This window comes from Falco biarmicus, chromosome 11 (assembly GCF_023638135.1).
Source record: "Falco biarmicus isolate bFalBia1 chromosome 11, bFalBia1.pri, whole genome shotgun sequence".
In the NCBI taxonomy this organism is placed as follows: domain Eukaryota; kingdom Metazoa; phylum Chordata; class Aves; order Falconiformes; family Falconidae; genus Falco; species Falco biarmicus.
In genome coordinates, this window is record NC_079298.1 from 5868365 (window position 1) to 5886842 (window position 18478).

At 43.3% G+C, this 18478-nt stretch overlaps 1 protein-coding gene across 7 annotated transcripts in view; it reads left to right on the forward strand.

The window, feature by feature from the left end:
- DOCK7 (dedicator of cytokinesis 7) overlaps positions 1-18478 on the forward strand; it is a 107041-nt gene that overhangs the window by 74639 nt on the left and 13924 nt on the right. For all 7 annotated transcript variants that reach the window (XM_056355658.1, XM_056355659.1, XM_056355660.1 and 4 more), the window contains 15 exons: positions 194-364; positions 1128-1267; positions 4807-4976; positions 5795-5949; positions 6807-6989; positions 7485-7620; positions 8758-8854; positions 11272-11368; positions 12232-12366; positions 13072-13224; positions 14411-14569; positions 14945-15045; positions 15982-16174; positions 16744-16887; positions 17842-17973. In XM_056355658.1, the coding sequence (XP_056211633.1) occupies positions 194-364; positions 1128-1267; positions 4807-4976; positions 5795-5949; positions 6807-6989; positions 7485-7620; positions 8758-8854; positions 11272-11368; positions 12232-12366; positions 13072-13224; positions 14411-14569; positions 14945-15045; positions 15982-16174; positions 16744-16887; positions 17842-17973 (2166 nt within the window). The remainder of the gene's footprint in view (positions 1-193; positions 365-1127; positions 1268-4806; positions 4977-5794; positions 5950-6806; positions 6990-7484; positions 7621-8757; positions 8855-11271; positions 11369-12231; positions 12367-13071; positions 13225-14410; positions 14570-14944; positions 15046-15981; positions 16175-16743; positions 16888-17841; positions 17974-18478) is intronic.

An 18478-nucleotide genomic window follows, 5' to 3' on the forward strand; every position in this document is an offset into this window, starting at 1 on the left:
TGTGGCTCCTGTGCATCAGAGGTTTAATCTGTAGCACAAGGAGATGATGTGGATGTGACCATTTGATGATATCAAACTCTTCAGTTCTTGCTTCGGAAGTGTTTTTGGGGAGCAGTGGTGGGACGGGGGGCTCATGGCTGCATTTATACTCTTTTTTGGTGTTAACTGCAATTTTGTGGGGTAAATTTGCCAGGTGTCTTCAAAGCTGTATTCCTTAACAAATCCAAGTAACCTGGCATCTTTAAGGCTGGACTTCCTTCGCATCATTTGCAGCCATGAACACTATGTCACCTTGAACTTGCCCTGCAGCTTGCTCACACCACCTGCATCTCCATCACCATCTGTGTCTTCAGCAACTTCTCAGGTATGCTGTGACAAGGATCCTTTGTGAAAACGCAAGCTGCGCTTTGTTCTGAGACTTAAATCGTATGAGGCAGTTGTATCACCTGTATTTTCAGTCTCTGCTTGCTAATATTTTTTCCAAGTGTTTATTTGGAAATTAGGTTTACATACCACGTAGGTTTTGATTTATTTTGATCTTTTATTACTGAAAAAAGAATGCCCATATCCCTGTCCTCATAGAGTCCACAGACTGTCCTTAGGGACTTAGTCCCCTCCTATATTGGACAAACGCGTGAGCATGAATAAGTCACTAAAGAAAATGCTTTGTCCAGTGTTACCTTTTTCTTACAAAACAAGGATCTTTCTAGCACACTGTAGCCTAGTTGTAGCCTGCTCAGTAAAAGTAATTTGAATTAACATGTCATTCAAGTGGATTAATTAGTTACAAAATTACATAAACTAAATCAAATTAAAGCCTTCTTAAGAACATCCATACCCGAGTTCAAAATTTAACTAATCCACTTTTAAAGGTGATTTGGCTTAACTTCCTTAAGGCCTGCCCTGTGGTGGGAAGGCAACAACAACAGATGATTAATAGAAGAGGTAGTGAGTGAGCTTGGATGTAACATAAGTAGATGTGCCTAGATCCAAACAAAAAAGGGAAAAGGTAGTTTATGTGAGATGGTGTTCAATTCTGAAAAGTGCTTCTAATATATTTCATAAGCTTTGACTCTGTGTTCCAAGGGGCCTCATTATGCAACTTCTGAAACTTGATTTTTTCACAGAGTTCTGGGTTCTCCACAAATGTCCAAGACCAGAAGATTGCAAATATGTTTGAATTGTCTGTGCCTTTCCGCCAACAGCATTACTTGGCCGGGCTTGTGTTAACAGAACTGGCTGTCATTTTAGATCCTGATGCAGAAGGGTAAATCTTTACAATTTTTTTCCCCAAGAATTTTCTGTAATTCCAAGCAAATGGTGGATGCAAAGCAAGTTCTGGCATGGCCAGAATGGATTTGAATTTGTGAGCTGAAAAGATAAGAAACCAGTTCTTGAAGAATCCTCTTTTTTCTCCCTGCCCCTCATGTTTCTTACTTCCTTAGCTCTGACTCTGTAAACATGATTTCAATCACATTTTTCCAGCTGAGAAGAAGGGAAAGAGGTTCCTGCTGGAGCCCCCAGCTGCCACAGGGGCACTGCTGGAGCTCTAAGAGGAAAACAGCTTTTCTCAATTGTAACAAGAAAATAATTTTCATCATTTAGGAAGTTTCTGTTGCTGGTGGTTTTGAATGTTACCGCATATTTTGCCGGTGGTCCTCCCAGCTCTTTTAAAACATAAATTATGCATTGATGAGGCCCCTGCGGGTTACATAAATAGACAAATACAGTCAAGCATGCAGAGTTTGTTGGTGACTTGCCTGGCTTGTGCAGCAAATAATTTTCTGAAGTAGGAGTGTAGCCTGTAGTCCTGACATCCAGTCTGTTACTTGTGTTATTTAGAGCTGCATTTCTGCCTTGCCTCTTTAAAATGGTTTTCAATGGAAATTATTGATTGCTTCCACAGTCCTAGTTTCTCTCACAGGCATTTTTCTCAAGGTGGACTCAGAAATATCAGCCGAGTCGACAAATGCTGATGATTCATGGTTAATTCTGCCCCTTTACCAAGAGGTCGCAGGAGTTAAACATTCATTCTGTTTCCAGTTGGAGAAGAAAGCGATGCCATAAATTAGAATATTTTCTTGTATATGTACATAACACACCGCAGTCCCATTTTTTTTGCCTGAAATGGGAAAAGTGGCAAATTTTACCCATATACACTGTCTACAGAAATCCTTTTTGTAGCATAGGAACATCCTGTTCACTGGTTAGAAATCAGGTCCTGTCTTTTGCCCTTGTTCTTCACAAACTTTCTGTTCTGACCTACCTGCCTCTTGACCTTTCTCACCTTGCTATTCTCAGCAATTAAGCTTGGACCAGGTTGGTAGTCTCTGCCCAGCTGCGTAAAGGAGCTATCAGCATGATCTTGCTGGTGTCCACTGGGGAGACAGCTTCTTTCTCAAACCCTGTCCAGACAGGAAAAGGCCACTGATACCAGTTCAGCTCTGGAGATGCATTTTGAACAAAGCTCCTGAATTTTGGTGGAGACGTATACCAGCAATGCATTTGGAGTTTATTGTTTTCCAGAATGACTTGCAGTTGGCAGCTTACTAGCTGTTCTCAGGCTTCAGTGTTTGCCCTGGTAGATCCACCATATAAAGTAAACCAGTTTGTTCAGCTCTGCTCTTCCCTTGCCCATGAAGACTATTAACAGTCATACAGTATCATCAGAGGGTTCAGACATGCCTGCCATTCAAATGTTTTGGCCACCACTGGAAAAAGCTCAATATTCTTCCCAGTTGCATTATTCTGCAGCAGGAGTGGAGAGGGATGTCCGTCTAGTTGCTTATCATGTTAGCGCTTTGCCTTAGGTCTTGAGAAGTGATACAGAGCCTTAAATGTGTTTTGCCCTTAGCAAAATATCTTAAATTTTAGCTCACCCATTTTATAAGAACTCTTTGGACAGACAAGACTGTGGTACCCTGGTGCCTGAAGGTGGTGCGTTAGACAGATCCCTTTGTGCTAGGTGCCGTACAGTGACACGGTGCGGTACAGTCCTTCTCCAGAGCACTGGCAGCCTTGGAAGACATTACAACATGCAGATGATGGAAGCTAGCTGAATGTGAGAGTTACAGAGAGGGAGTCCATGCAGCTAGACCCTGAACAGATTGTCTCTGCAAACAGTGCTGTGGTGCTTTGTTTATTAACTCATATTGTTCATTTCATAGCGCCCATGTTGCCCGTATTGACTGATGGTACAAGGCAGAAGTGAGAAAATCGGAATTTGGCCCTCAGTATTCAGTGGCAAAAGTCAATTTCCCAACACTGTGCGGTGTTGACACAAATTCAGGCCAGGGCTGAGGTAACAGAGGGGATGGTTGGAGGGTGGCAAGATCAGTTCATTGCATTATCAGCCAGAAAGTTGAATGGGCCATATTTCCTCCTCTTCGCTATGGATCGATCCACCACAGTACTTGCTCTGTTCTGGAAAAGCAAAAAAGAAATCCATGTAGCCCTAGGTTTGAAGAGCGCTGCTTTGTTTGGGTGTGTTTTCCCTATATGCAGTTCTGTGGCCTGCAGGGCAGTTTCCCTTGAACTGTTAGAAACACAACTCAGGTGCCACTCCTTCAAAATAATGCAAAGACTTTTCTTTAACCTTCATTTGAAGGAACCAGTCACTTAAATAAGCATTTCCTTCCTACTTGTTAAGGCTCTCCCTAATTATATAGACAAGGAATTCTAGGATCTCATTACAGCTTGATGAAAAACCACAGGAAGCATGTAGCTACAGCTAGCTGATGTCCTCCTAACCTGTACTGGTGTCGTTTTAATCATTGTAAACCCCCAAAAACCCAGTCAAAGCCTCTCATCTTTTTTAACCAGAACTCAACTCTACTTTTCAGGTAAAGTGGATACTGCCTGAAATTCAGCACTTGTTTTAATACCTCAGGTCTGAACACTGAAGCTTATGTTTTGCTAATGCATAATGTATGAGCTTCCTTGGCTGCTTCATGCATGGGGTAAAGTTGTCTTCTTGGCCTGATTTGCCTACAGAAGCAAATAGCTACAGAGATACCTGCTATTTGCTCTGAGAGAGTTTTGCCTCTGTGTGGTGGCTGAGGGAATTGAAAGAAGCAGAGCGAGTTCTTGAGAGATTCAGGGGAATTTGTGTTTTCAAGGCATGAGCACCAAGTAGGCTCATGCAGGGTGCCCTGCAAAAGGGGTGGTGTTTGGGCTCTGCCATCATTTGCATCTTAATAATGAAGGCCATTTTTTGCGGGTTTTCCTTCTACCCTTCCATTTCTTTGACACTTATTCAGAGTTACAGATCTGTAGTCTACTGTTTTGGTTGAATAATTTCATGGGGGGGTCAGGGGACTGAAGCAGAACCTTCTTCATCATTTGATAAAAGCAATGTTCTGTCTTAGGAGGGCTTTTCTCTCTGTAAATGGTGTTAAATAGAAACAAAAAAAGAACACAACAAATGGTTTCGCTAAATCCACTGTCCTCTCAAGTTTCTCTCCCTGTTTTCCATATTCCCTAAGTTCTCCTAATGGTCTTTAGTAAACTCAATACTTCAGCATAGCAGTAGCTGGGACTTTGGTTTTGTATGGAAAATACGAGAGTCCTTACATTATATTGGGTGTGCACTTCTGCAAGATATTTTTGAACATTATATATGGCTTAGTGGAAAGCCAGCCGTTTGTCAAATCCGTGGGAGATCAAAAAAAAAATGTGCAGTGGGTTTATGTGAAGTTAAAAATAAAACCCAGGGGTTTTTTTTCTTTTTTGAAGCCCTTTAGTTACAAAGTATAGTTTGCTTTGAAGATATTAACTAATCTGCTTGACCCAACTCTCTTTTAACAGTTTATTTGGATTGCATAAGAAGGTCATCAATATGGTACACAATTTACTGTCCAGTCATGACTCAGATCCACGGTATGCTGACCCACAGGTAAAGGCCCGGGTGGCCATGCTATATCTACCTCTGATTGGCGTGATCATGGAAACCGTGCCGCAGCTTTATGACTTTACAGGTATTTTATATTCTGTGCTTTGAGTATACGTTCACCTGCTCGCGGGACTTGAGTGTTTGGGTGGTAAAACTGACCTACAAACCCCTTTAGTGTTGGATGAGATAGTTTCTATTTCTGAATTATAACTTTGACATGTTTTCACATCCATTTCCTAAACTGCACTTGCAAAATGTATCTTCAGTGACTGTTAACATTCAAAAGCTGCACTTGCTTGCATGAAGTGAAGAGCTAGCAAGGCATTTTAGTTTACAGCTGGCTGGCTACTGTGTATGTGTAGCCAGCCTCCCCATATGCCTCTGACCTGCTTAAAAAGTCACCCCACATACTGTACAATTCTCACAGCAATTCCAAAGGATAAGCAGAGTTCCTCTTCTTCCTCTCAGTGTGTGCGCTGTCAGCAGTTCTTTTCAGGGGTGCTTTGTGCAGTGCCCTGAAGAGCAGCAGAGGTGGGTTACTTCAGACCAGGGCAGGGAGTCCAATCTGGGATAGTTTGGAATTTGGAGTTGTCTTCTACATCCTTTGAATTTAATGACAAATAAAGCTGCGAGCAAAGATTTGGCGTGAAGTATTCAAAGGGACAAAAGGTCTATTTTCAGAAACATTCTAGATACTGAGGCTGTGTGGGTTGCATTTGAAAATGGTTGTTTTCTTTGCTTTGCATGACCTGAAATAATAGTCCTGTTTACTTGGATCCCATGAGTGTGATGATTTTCAGTTTGCATTCCTAGACTGTTCAATGAAACTAGCACTGTGGAGGGAGGCTGGGGAGAGAAACTTTTGAGTTTGGGGATTGACTAGATGCACGTGTTTCTCTGCAGAGAGTCACAATCAGCGAGGGAGGCCAAGCTGTGTCGCTGTTGATGATTACGAAAGCGAGGGTGGAAGCATGATAAGCCAGACAGTTGCCATGGCCATCGCAGGAACATCTGTCCCGCAGCTCACCCGGCCCAGCAGTTTTCTACTCACCTCATCGGTACAAAGCCATTTCTCCTTATTCCTTGACCCTCCATCTGTGTCAACAAGAAATATTTACGCATGCAGGTCCTGGACTCATATCGGTTTGCAGCTGGGTGTTACCCAGGGAGGCAGAGGGTGAAAGACAAGGGGGAGCAAATCATGTTTGCGTGTTGTTCTGCCTGTTTCAGAGAGGATATAAGAAAATGCCAAGCAGGGATAAAAATCAACAAACCTCAGAAAAGAGAAGAATTTTTTGAAACAATCTGATAAAAGCTCTGTGAAGTGCAATAGTCGTTATGACCTCTAAGCCCTAAGCAAAAATTCCTACCACATCTAAACCCCACCTAGCTGAAAACGTACATGGGCCATTTCCCCTGTTTTCTGCACAGGGAGAGAATCCTCTTGATTCCAGTAGCAGGCAGGCCCTTCCATTTCTCCATCCTCCTCCCTTTAGTCCTGTCAGGACCCTATTTTGCTGGGGTTTACATGCACTCAAAGTGAGACACTGATACATACATGTGATAATGAATGGAGCCCCTCTGCTTGACTGTTAACCTGCAGGAGGTTGTTAAAGGCATCTTGAGGGAAGTGGATATTGGCTGCCTGAACTGAAACTCATTCATATAACGTGATTATTCTGGTTCAGACTGGTGCTTCACTCTTGCAGCTTGACTGTCTGTGGGCTCCACTGAACTGTTGGGTTGGGAAGGAGAAACGTGTATCTCCCAGTTGTTAGTAAAAAATGTCTGTTCTCCTTCTGTTCCTATTTGGTAGTTATTCAGGCTGGGGTGGTAGCTGGTGCAGATCCATTTGGTGATGGAGTGTTTGAACGTGAAATACAGTGTGGCAAATGTCTTGACCTGTCTGTTTTAGAGTGGCAGGCAGCACTCCACCTTCTCAACGGAGTCCAGCCGCAGCCTTCTGATCTGTCTCTTGTGGGTGCTCAAGAATGCAGATGAAAGTGTCTTGCAGAAATGGTTCACAGACCTGTCAGTGTTGCAGCTCAATCGCCTGCTGGATTTGCTTTATCTTTGTGTATCCTGCTTTGAATACAAGGTACTGCTACATTGTTTAAACCTCCTGAAGTTCCTTCTCCTGAAGTTCCTTCTAGGGCTTGCTGAGAAAGTTTACACTCCCATCCTTTACACGACTGCAGAAAGGCATTTCCTGCTCTCTCCTAAGTATTTCCTGTATTCACAACCCCAAGGCTAAGCACGTCTCTGTGCAACCTCTAGCCTTTTTCCATGTTTACTTTTCAGCCATGCAAGTGTCTGTGCCTTGTTTCATTTAAGCAGTTTGTGTTGCTTTACACTCATCTGGGAACTGCTGTAGGGCAAGGGGATAGCTCTTGGCCATCTTGCTTGCTATCAACAAGAAGAGAGTTTTCTGTAGCAATGCTGGAGTCTAGGTAGATTAGCTAGCTAGCAGTAAAACCTGTATTCCTTGCTTGCTGTGTATCTTTAGACAGGAAAGATATTTTGACTTGTTAATACTTAAAAAATATCCCAGATTGAAAGGATCGCCACTCATGGTCTCATTTGAAACTTGCAGGGCAAGAAAGTATTTGAAAGAATGAACAGTCTGACATTCAAGAAGTCAAAAGACATGAGAGCCAAACTTGAAGAAGCTATTTTGGGAAGCATAGGGGCAAGGCAGGAAATGGTTCGAAGAAGCAGAGGACAGCTAGGTGAGTAGTCTTCTGTGCTGTCCCCTTTTTCCAAAAACTGCTACTCCCATCCCCAAGTTACTTGCAGCCACCTGTAGTATGGGATTCTACCCATCAAGATCTTCAGGCAAAGAAGCCCCTAGGAAAAGCTGTTTGCAGCTGGCATCGCGCTTCACTGGGTCTGCAAAATCTCTGCACTTTTCATGAGTTCCATCTGCAGGCAGTTTATTTGTTACTTGCTTGCTTTTGTGTGCATGTGATCACATCTCACTTATGGGGTGTTCTTGCCTGAACTTCTTCCGTTGTAGCATCTTTCAGAGCCACATTCTAGTACGTCCTGTGCAAGGATCAGAGTGGAAACAAACTGCCTGATCTTGCTTTGATAGCTCTGAAAACACCTGGATATTTCTGCTAACTTAATGAGTCTTGAAATAGCCAGTAGTTGGGGTAACAAGCACCTTCTGATGATTTTTGCTGTTTATGTTGTTGGGGAGGAGGGATGGCCCAGGGGTTAGGATGAGAATCAGAACCAGTCATTGTGGGCTAAGCTGAATAAATATTTTAGAGCCATAATTAATGAATCACTTCAGAGAGATGGGGACCTTTGTGGGTTTTTTCTTAATCTGGCCTGATTGCCTTTATTACTTGAAATTCACCTGCCCTCCCAGCAGTGAGAATAAAGACATAGAAGACTGTGAGGTAGGAAGGGGGGTCTCAGCACCACTCCGAGAACATCACTGTGTGCTGGTTAAGAACAGCAATGTCAGACTGCTGAGGATTGCCACACCCAGGCTCCTTATGTAGTCTGAGGAAGGTGCTTTTCTCACCAGCCCTGACAGCTGCCTGCCTGATTTGAGTATCTCAGCTGCCTCTCTCCGTTAGCTCTAGAGTGAGCTGGCGTGTGGCAATGCACGAAGTGGTCTGTGTTGCTCGTTGCTCTCTTGCATACAAAACTGCTGCAAGTAAAGTTGCCTCTCGTGCCACTCAGCAGTGACAGAATTAGGGGGCATGTAAACATCTTGGGTGAGTGCCACAGCCTTGGCCTCTAAGAAGTCATTGTTTGCTCTCAACTGTCACTTGTGAACAAATCTAGGGTTGCTACCCATGCAAAAAAAATTAGCATTAGATGACTGCTGTTGTTTTGATATTATCCTGCAGAGAGAAGTCCTTCTGGGAGCGCGTTTGGAAGTCAAGAGAATTTGAGATGGAGAAAGGATATGACTCACTGGCGTCAAAACACAGAAAAGCTTGACAAGTAACTCTACCTTATCCTTCTGCATTAACAATGTGACAATGCCTGTGAGAACACAGGGTCTCTCTCCCTGTAGAAGGTCAATGGCAGCAGTCCACTTAGCTCTCATGCAAGCGAGTTTGGGCCCTCAGCTGGAACAGGGCTGGCAGTGTGCAAACAGATTTTAGTGCAACACTGCCCTAACTCTTTGCTTTTCCACTGTCTCTTGCTTTCTTAGATTTAAAAATGGGATTTAAAGAGAATGATGTAATCCATTACCTTCTTAAAACCCTATAGTAAGCTGTAATTTAGAGAGAAGGTCCATTAACAGTTTTCACAGATAGCATATATAGCTCATGTCATATTTCCTTTATTCCATAAGAGCATTCTGGAGTTGTCAAAGCTCGCTTTCCTTTCCTGTCCTAATCCATCACTTTGATTGTTTTTCCACATGTGCTGTGCTTTTAGAAGCCACAAACCAGCCAGGTACTGTAGCATTGGTGTGCAGTTCTTATAAATTGCCATTTTGTACATCTGCAGACTCAATCATCACAGTGTTGTTTGTGATGCTTGGCAGAAGTTTTCAGTGTGTGTGCGCAACTGATTGGAATGAGCTCTTTCTGCTTATTACACCCGTTTCCTTTAAAATTCCCTCTCTTGGTGTGGTTTACTCCAGAGGGCTCAGGAGTTGTGTTTGAGCTTCGCTATGCACGTTTTCTGTTTCCTCAAATTGCAACCTGCAGTCTCCGTCCTCCCAGCAAAAGAGTTGTTCCAAACCTTGGAAAGCAGTCTCAGCCCAAGTGAAGCTCTGAAGAAACTGAGATATAGTGTCCTCGGAGTCCAGATGAGAGATCAGGCCAAATGATACCCTTAAAGACATTGACTCTTCCTGGAGTAGAAAGTACATCTTTACAGCTTCTAATTGCTTTGTCCAACACAAGAATGCAGTCTCATTTTATGTTGAGTAGTGGCTTTTTGTCCAAGACTCCAGTCCTGTTGAGGCTTCAGGAAAGCCAAATGACCAGTGTGTTCCAACCTGCTAATGAAGTGTAGGTACAAATTCTGCCACGGTGCAACTCCAGAGCTGTGGACAGAGTTACACTAGATTAAAATTTGGCCTGAAGAACTCATCAGTTCACTGCTGGCACTGAATCTGAGCCCACCTCTTTCCAGAAGGAGCTCACATACATGTTAAACAGCTGTGGAATAACTTGATGGTCAAAGAATGGTATCTCACTACACAAAATAATCTTCTTGGATAACTCTGGAAACCTGCTTTTTGATCCATACTTGCTCACTGTGACTTGAGTCGATCAACACTCCACTGCTATGACACTGCAAGTGTGTCCTGCATGCATAGGTAGAGTCTGGCCCTTTGAAACCTAATAAGCAAGACATTTCACACCGAGAATTGTGCACAGCTAATTGTAGGTGGTATTATTTTATGCAGATGGTATTATTTCATATAGGGCCAGACCCCAAGCCTTCATGTTCTGGAGCCTGAGGAGTAGATTACTGAGTGTATGGCCCGGCTCCCAGGGGAAGCAGAGTGTGGCAGGGGAGGGTTGCTGCAATATTCAGGTCCAAGAGCCAAGTCAGCTGCCATCCTCTTTGTTGTGTATTTTGCTTGGATTTTGTCAGTTCCCATGGGTCACACTCCTGCTGTGATTTGGCCTGGTATGTGTCTGCTGGAGATGGCACCTGTGGTAGGGCAGGCCATGCTTGGACTCTTTAAATACACTACTGGATCTTTGCCAAAGGCAGCTCATGCCACCGAATTTTGGTGGTTGCTGCCGAGTTCCTGGGCCACCGGTGTGAGTGGGTGTATGAATTTTGTAAGACTTTCCAGGAAAATGAGTGCCTGGCGTATAAGAGCAAAATTGTGTTTTTTCTTGGAGATTTCTTGGAGAGGAAGGTATTCTTCAAGAACTGTAATGTAACGTGGCTTAAAAGGACAAAGATTGCACCCTCGCAGGATGCCCTCTGTGCTGCAGCTGGTCTAGCTGCTAGGGTCAACAGTGCAGATACACTAGCTCGTGTAGCACCACCTTGTGTCCATAGCCTATAACATAAAACCATATGTTCTGTTCCTGGTTGTGCTGTTGCATGCCTAACGATGCTACTAAACCAGCTTTGAGCTGGATTTTGATTCTAAACTGTTGTGGTGTTCCTGAAAGAGTAACAAAGTGTCAGAAAGTAGCGTGATCTCTCCTAGCATGATGAACGTAAATCCTGTGTAAGTTTGTATATGTAAAAACCCAAGTCTTTCTTCCTGTCCCGTAATGGTTGTATTGAAATATCCTTGTAGTGTTGTCTGGTAATAAAAATATGCGTTTTAACTGGGAGTTTTTTCACTAATGAGAAAATATTTTTGACTGGAAAATATGTACATCTACTTCTTAAACAGAAAGTAATTTTATTGCTTTCTTTTGTCTGATTAGATCGAGAGCAGAGATAGAACACGAGGCACTTATCGATGGAAATCTTGCAACGGAAGCCAATCTGATTATTTTGGATACACTGGAGATAGTTGTACAGGTAAGTGTGATAAGAAAATAGAGATGTAATAGCATTATGATCACCTGGCCAGGCAGCAGTTTGTTAAACAAAACCGTCCTGCGGCTTTTAACTGCCTCAATGCTATCAGAACTGTTCAGCTTCCCTGCTGCAGTGGGATAGGTGGTAATGCCTCTTCTAATCCTCAGCCTGTAACGATCTGGTTTGACATTGCAATAGCTTCCTTTAGTCCTCTTGAAAGTTGTTCCATTTTTGTAGTATAAGAAGTCGTTGTTCAAAAACTCAGTAATGAACTGGAAACATTTCCGAAGTCCTGCCTTATTCTGATTGCTGTAGTCCTTCCCAAATCTGCCTCAAGTCCTTAGGTTCCAGGTCAGCCTCCTGTATCTGTGCTTACTTTGCACGGTGCAGGAAAGCTTCCAGGCTCCTTGGTCTGTGTGGGCAGGTGAGCAAGGACACGTGGCAGTTTTGTCCCCTGCTTTCTGTACCTGGGCATGGGCTGGAAGCAGGCAGCAGCAGGCTTACCAGATCTGTGTGAGCTGCAGAGACAGCCAGGAATCCCAGGAGTTGCACTTTGCACCTGAATAATCTACCTAGAGGCCAGCTACAGACCTTCCCTCTAGTAGAACAAGGTCCCCAAAGGTCAGAGCCTCACTGGGTGGAAAGCATCATTATTTCTGTAATGAAACGGGTCACGTTTTGATTACCTGGGGGTTGATTTAGTAACGTGACTGTTTTGCAGGCCCAGCTAAGTGGGTAATTTCTCCATGCCAGAGGGCTTTTCAGCAGAGTTCTTCTCCCTCTCCCTCTCTCTTATACACACACGAACACACATGGAAGGTTAATTTTTGCTCATGCAACTCTTGGTTTACTTTTGACTACAGACTGTTTCTGTGACGGAGTCCAAAGAGAGTATCCTCGGTGGGGTGCTGAAAGTGCTTCTGCACAGCATGGCCTGCAACCAGAGTGCACTTTATCTCCAACACTGCTTCGCCACACAGAGGGCTTTGGTTTCAAAGGTGAATTCTCGGCAGATGCTATAATATATCCTGAGCAGCACTGATGGAGATAGAACTTTTTCTTCCTTTGCATTGGGGTCACTTCACCAAGCGTTTTTTATCTTGCGCAGTATCGATTTTCAGGAAGTGTGATCGGGAGATTGATAAAACCTGACTGGTTTTCATGATCAGTACCTGTATTTATGCATGTTGGGTTTGACAGCTGCACACAGAGGTGTGGTTCACACAGTTGGAGTGTGGTGTGGGTTCCTGCTGGTTGGCAATAAATGGGCAGAGGCACCTAGTTTAGGCGGGACCACAAAGCACAGGTGGAATTTAAGCTGTATGAATCTCACTTAAAATGGATTTGTTTTACTGGGCCCTTCATTTAAACAGTTTTCTGGTTTCTCTAAGTGTACTGGGAAAAGCTCAAAGTTTTAAGCCTGAGCTTTTGGAACTGATTTGAATCAGTGTCATGGGTGTAGATGTAGGAGCAAGTTGTGGGGGCAGGTAAAAGAAGTTGCCTTCCAGTGCTGCCAGTGAGTATGCTTGGCCTTACTGTAAAAGTGAAGTGATTGAAATTAGCATCATCCCCCTCAAAACAGAGGGGACTGAACTTCCTGTCATGCCAGTGTATGCTCATTGCTGAGGGTTGCCCTGCCTTTTTGTCTGAGTGCTCATTCCTGTCTGTCCCAGCACTAATTTTTTCATGTGCTTTTTTTCCAGTTCCCTGAGCTGCTGTTTGAAGAAGAGACTGAGCAGTGTGCAGATCTTTGCTTGAGGCTCCTGAGACACTGTAGCAGCAGTATCAGCACGATACGGTCGCATGCAAGCGCCTCTCTTTACCTACTGATGAGGCAAAACTTTGAGATTGGGAACGTGAGTACCCTGCTGCACTTTATTAGGTTATTACCTGTAAAGTGATTGGGGATTCCTGGATGGAGCTCTGTGTATTCCTGTGGGAGAAGGGCTGTTGGAGGGCTTACCATCAAAACAAGTGTGACAGGCAAAGGGTAAAGAGGCATGCAGCAGTGACATGACTTTGCCTAGCTCCTGATCTTGCAGCACCTCACACTGCTGATCAGTGCATAAGAGGAGTGTCCAGTCTCCAGTGTCAGGGTCTGAGCTGTATGCCCAGAATCTCTTTGCAGGCAAGTTGCCTCTTGTGTTGGTTTATAGAGAGATGCAGAGCCCTGCCTGGAATATCCACTGCGAGAGTTTACAAACATGTCTGTTTGGAAGGTTTTTACACTCTTCAGAATGGACAATTTGCATTCAAGGTGCTGTTTGGAGGAACTCTCCTATGCCTTGCTTTTGCACGCCTCTAGGTGAGAGCAGAAACAGCCACATGGCCCTTTCTGTGGCAGAGCTAGTATGTGTGTCCTTTATGAAAGGGCTGTGTAAGTGGAGGTGAGTTAGCAATGCTGGGATTTTGTTTTCATTCAGATCTTACCTCTAATTACATCTTTGCTTGACTCACTCATCTGCACTTTAAATTGTCAAGAAAATTCCCTGCATTAACTCTTCGAGTTGGTATTTTGCAGGCATACATGTAGCTATGTATCACAAAGTGCTCCTCCAGACATCTTTGTTCACACTGCTTTGGTTACAGTCCACTACAGTGGGTAGCAGAACTAGAGGGACCCGCTGGTTCTGGGCCCAGGGGCTGTTAGTGGATTGACAGCGGCAAGTTGACAGGGGCTCCAGTTTTTAGGCTACACCAAACCAAAAGCAACTGTCTAGAATGAAGGCTGTATCATGAGAGGGAATTGAGCATCATCCTCTTCAGGGTGTGTGAGAGGAGAGCGTACAGAAGGAGAGAAAACTAAAACTTGCAGGAGAACCTTCACCTGGAACTAGATAATGCTGTCATCAGATTATGAAGTTCAGCAGCACCAGAGGTTTATTGTAATCACTGCTCTCAGACAGCCCTTTTCACAAAACTGGAGTTTTGTTTTTAGTGTCAGGTATCCGTCAGGAGGAGGGTACAATGACCAGAGCACTGATGTTGCAGCAGACCGTTGCAGTATCTCCAGGTTGTACCGTAACAATATCTCTGTTGCAGAACTTTGCCAGAGTGAAAATGCAAGTGACTATGTCTCTCTCATCCCTGGTGGGGACATCCCAGAACTTCAATGAAGAATATTTGCGACGTTCCCTGAAGACCATTTTGACATATGCTGAAGAAGATCTGGAACTCAGGGAGACAACATTTCCTGATCAGGTAGAAGAAATGGTCTAGTGGAAGGTGTCCTGGCCCGTGGCAGAGGGGTTGGAACTAGATGATCTTTAAGGTCCTTTCCAATCCAAAACATCCCATGATTCTATGACTCTATGAAATACCAGAAGAGAAATGTGTAATTCATTAACAGGCTGTTGTTAAACCCCCATCTAGAGCTGGAATTTGCATGCATTCCATGAAGGAGGTACTTTTTTTTTTGTTTTGTGGTTTTTTTTTTTTAACATCATCTAAATAGATAAAACCCAGGTCCTTGATTAATTCTGACAAGATGCAAACACCACAGTGACTGTGGTCCTAATGTAGCAGTGTGTAGCTTGATTCCCATTGCCAGTTAATACAGCAGTGTATTTTTTACAGGTCCAGGATCTAGTGTTCAACCTCCATATGATCCTCTCTGATACAGTTAAAATGAAGGAGCACCAGGAAGATCCAGAAATGCTGATTGACTTGATGTACAGGTAGAGTTTATAACCATTGCAGTGTAGTGACAGTAGGTGTCAGTACTCCACGCGGTGTTTGAACGGAGCTTAGTACCTATTGCGCTTTCTGTACTTAAAGCGTGAGGGATTGTATTGCTGTGAAATTTGATTAGGTTTTTTTATTAGCAGTTATTTTACTTTGAACTTAATCCTGTTTAAAATTACTTGGCATGATTCACATTTCACCTGAAAACAACACAGCTACTTGCTGTTTGGTTTTGGACCTACATATTGCACATTTGAGCCCTTATAGAGCTTGTTTCTGGAGCAGTTCCAGGTCTCAGTGCTTGTGCACCGATATGTACCTGTTTGTGGTGTTTGAATGTGATGTTGGTAGGTTTTGTTTGACGTTTATGTGGCTTGTCTTGGATAAAAGTAGTTTCCATTCTCCAGCAGTCTCTGATAAACTCATCTTCCACCTCAGTAAAGACAACTCTTCCTGCTTGCATCAGGGAAAACTTAAGGATCTTCCAGGACCTGCTTGCACAAAAGGCTTTTTGGTGGTGATGCATATGTTAATCTCCATGTTGAGATCCCAGCTACCAAACTGCATGGTGGTGTCCGCATGAATGGTCCTGAAGGCTTCTTAGAAGGCAGCAGAGATTTTGTCGTAAGCAACCAGGCAGGTCTGCTCTCATTGTCCCACACCTTTGGCTTATTACCAGTCTCCAAGTGAAGTATGAGCTTTGGCCGACAGCTTCAGCAGTCACCCGTAACAGCATTCTGCCATCAGTGGGTAGCTGCAGTTGCTTGCCTGCCACTAATAGGATCAGAAATCTGTAACGTAATTTAGGGTAACTTTCTATCTGTATAGCTTCTTATCTCATATATTTGTAGATAGCCTAGCACTGAGGGTGGATGTTATTTAAGTGGAAGTAGCTAAATACTAATCACAGAGGTTTTCTTTTCAAATAGGATTGCAAAGGGCTATCAGAATTCCCCTGACCTGCGCCTGACGTGGCTGCAGAACATGGCTGGAAAGCACTCTGAGAGGAGCAATCATGCTGAGTCAGCCCAGTGCCTGGTCCACTCTGCAGCCTTGGTGGCTGAGTATCTAAGCATGCTGGAAGACCGAAAATACCTTCCTGTAGGATGTGTTACATTTCAGGTGGGAATTATCCTCCATAATGTATTTTTGGGTTTTGTCACCTGTGCTGAGGTGCAGAGTATTTCCATGTGCCAGGTGTTACTGTGCCTACATACTCATGCTGCACTTAGTTTATTTTGGGGAGAAGGCATTGCAGCAACTTCTACAAACGTTTATTATGCTTGAAGATTGTCCTGATTCCCCTAAGTCTTTACATCCATAGGCTGGGTGAATCCAGTTCTTTGTATTTCTCCATTTAAGTCATGGGATTTTAACCTCTTTGATCTAGCCAGTGTGTAGTGGGTGCAGCTGATGACAGTGGTTCCTGCCACCAGTGATGTTAAGCCATGTGGCACTGAGCACAGCAAACAAGCAGCACATACTTGGCTTTGAGTGTGTAGGTGGCCCAGCCCAGTTAGCTTAAGCATGTGCTCAAGTACCTTGCTGGTTCAGAAAGAAATTAAATAAAATGCATGTGAAAGCTGCCTCTTTAAAAACTTTAATATTAGATTGAAAATCAGCTGGCTTTCAAAGTGTTGAGTGTTGTTTAAATTGAGTAAAAATCTTTTATCTACATTATCTCTCCTTAGAACATATCTTCCAATGTTTTGGAAGAGTCAGCAGTTTCTGATGATGTTGTATCGCCAGATGAAGAAGGGATCTGTTCTGGAAAGTATTTTACAGAAGCTGGTCTGGTGGGATTGCTGGAACAGGCTGCAGCATCTTTCTCTATGGTAGAATACTTTATTTTCTTTACCTATCTTCTTCGGCAATCTTACATTGCTAGGCAATATGAAGGAAAATGTTTTTTCGGTGAGGTTGTGTAATTCTATTGTAACCATTTAATTTGTGTGGAGCATTTGAAGTTGTTCAAGGCAGCCCAGTTTGGCCTCTGGAGTGAACTGTGCAAAGAATGGGATCTGGGACCAAGAGGCCTTTGTGTGTTTCCAGTGTCTTTCACACTGCACATTTGGGAGTTCACAGTAGTAAAAAAAGGCCGTGATGATTTTCCTCCTCTTCAGAAAGAGTGGGCCGAGAGCTTTGTGTGTGAGCAGTGTTAATGAGCTGGTAGTAGTGTATCCATCAGAAACCAAGGAAAGCAAGTGAATTATTTCCCACAACACAATGTGAAATGTCATTCAGTGGGTTTAAGTACAAGCAGCAATAACTCCAGGGTAAAGACCTAGAACCTCTGCTGTGGGCTGGCTAAGCTGTGGGATGCAGCGTCTGCCTGTGCTGGGCTGTATCCCCTCTGTTGGAGGCATCCTAAGGAAACTTCACAAAGCTCATGTCATGGAGTGCTAAAAATGGATGCAGAAGTCTGAAGGTGTGCTAAAATAAAATGAGCTGTGCACTTAATCTTCCATATTTAATTCCATAGATTTGGTTTGGATCCTATTTAGCTTGTGCTCTTGTGCATATATCCATCCAAAGTATTCCAGTTTTGATTCAGTTAATAATCTTATTGACTAGTAGTAATGTGTAATGCAGCAGGCTCTTGATTTCAAGGGTAACTGAGGATTTTATTCCATTCATGTACGGATGTATTTTGAGAAAAGATGCTGATTATGCCACAGTGGTATCTAAGCCACCTTTTTATTTTGCAGTTTTACAATTTAAATGCTGGTAGTATGTATTATTCTTGCTGTTGAATTGATGGACCAATCCGATGGGCCTTATTTTTGTAGGCCGGCATGTATGAAGCAGTTAATGAGGTTTACAAAGTCCTTATTCCTATTCATGAAGCTAATAGAGATGCCAAGAAGCTATCTACTATTCATGGTAAACTCCAGGAAGCGTTCAGCAAGATTGTTCACCAGGTAATGATTTGAATTTTCAGCTGCAATGTGAATTGTGAAGAAACTTAAACTGCTCAGTGCAAATAAAACCCACCTATTAAGGAAAAAACATTGTAATGAGATTGTGCGAGAATTGTCAAATGGTAATCCACAGTAAATGCAAAGATTGCTAACAGGATATTTTTTTTTTCTCTCTGGACATTTAACATGAGAAACATGAGAGAACATCACATACCAAGTTTCATTGTAACTTCCACGGGTTAAAAATTGCCATCATCTGCCAGTCTCAGATGTTACTTTAAACTGTGTTTTGCATGCTGGGGGAAAACACTGTAACCTTGCCTTTAGCCTGGTAGGTAACATTCAGGAATGTTGGGGGTTTGTTTGTCTGTTCATATGGTGGATAAATAACTGAAGGAACCTTTCTAAACTCAGATGGTGCAAAACCCACCAGCTTAGGTGCTGAGCATTTGATGGGAGACATCAGAAGTTAACCCTCTTAAAGCTCAACAGACCTCAGCTAAGC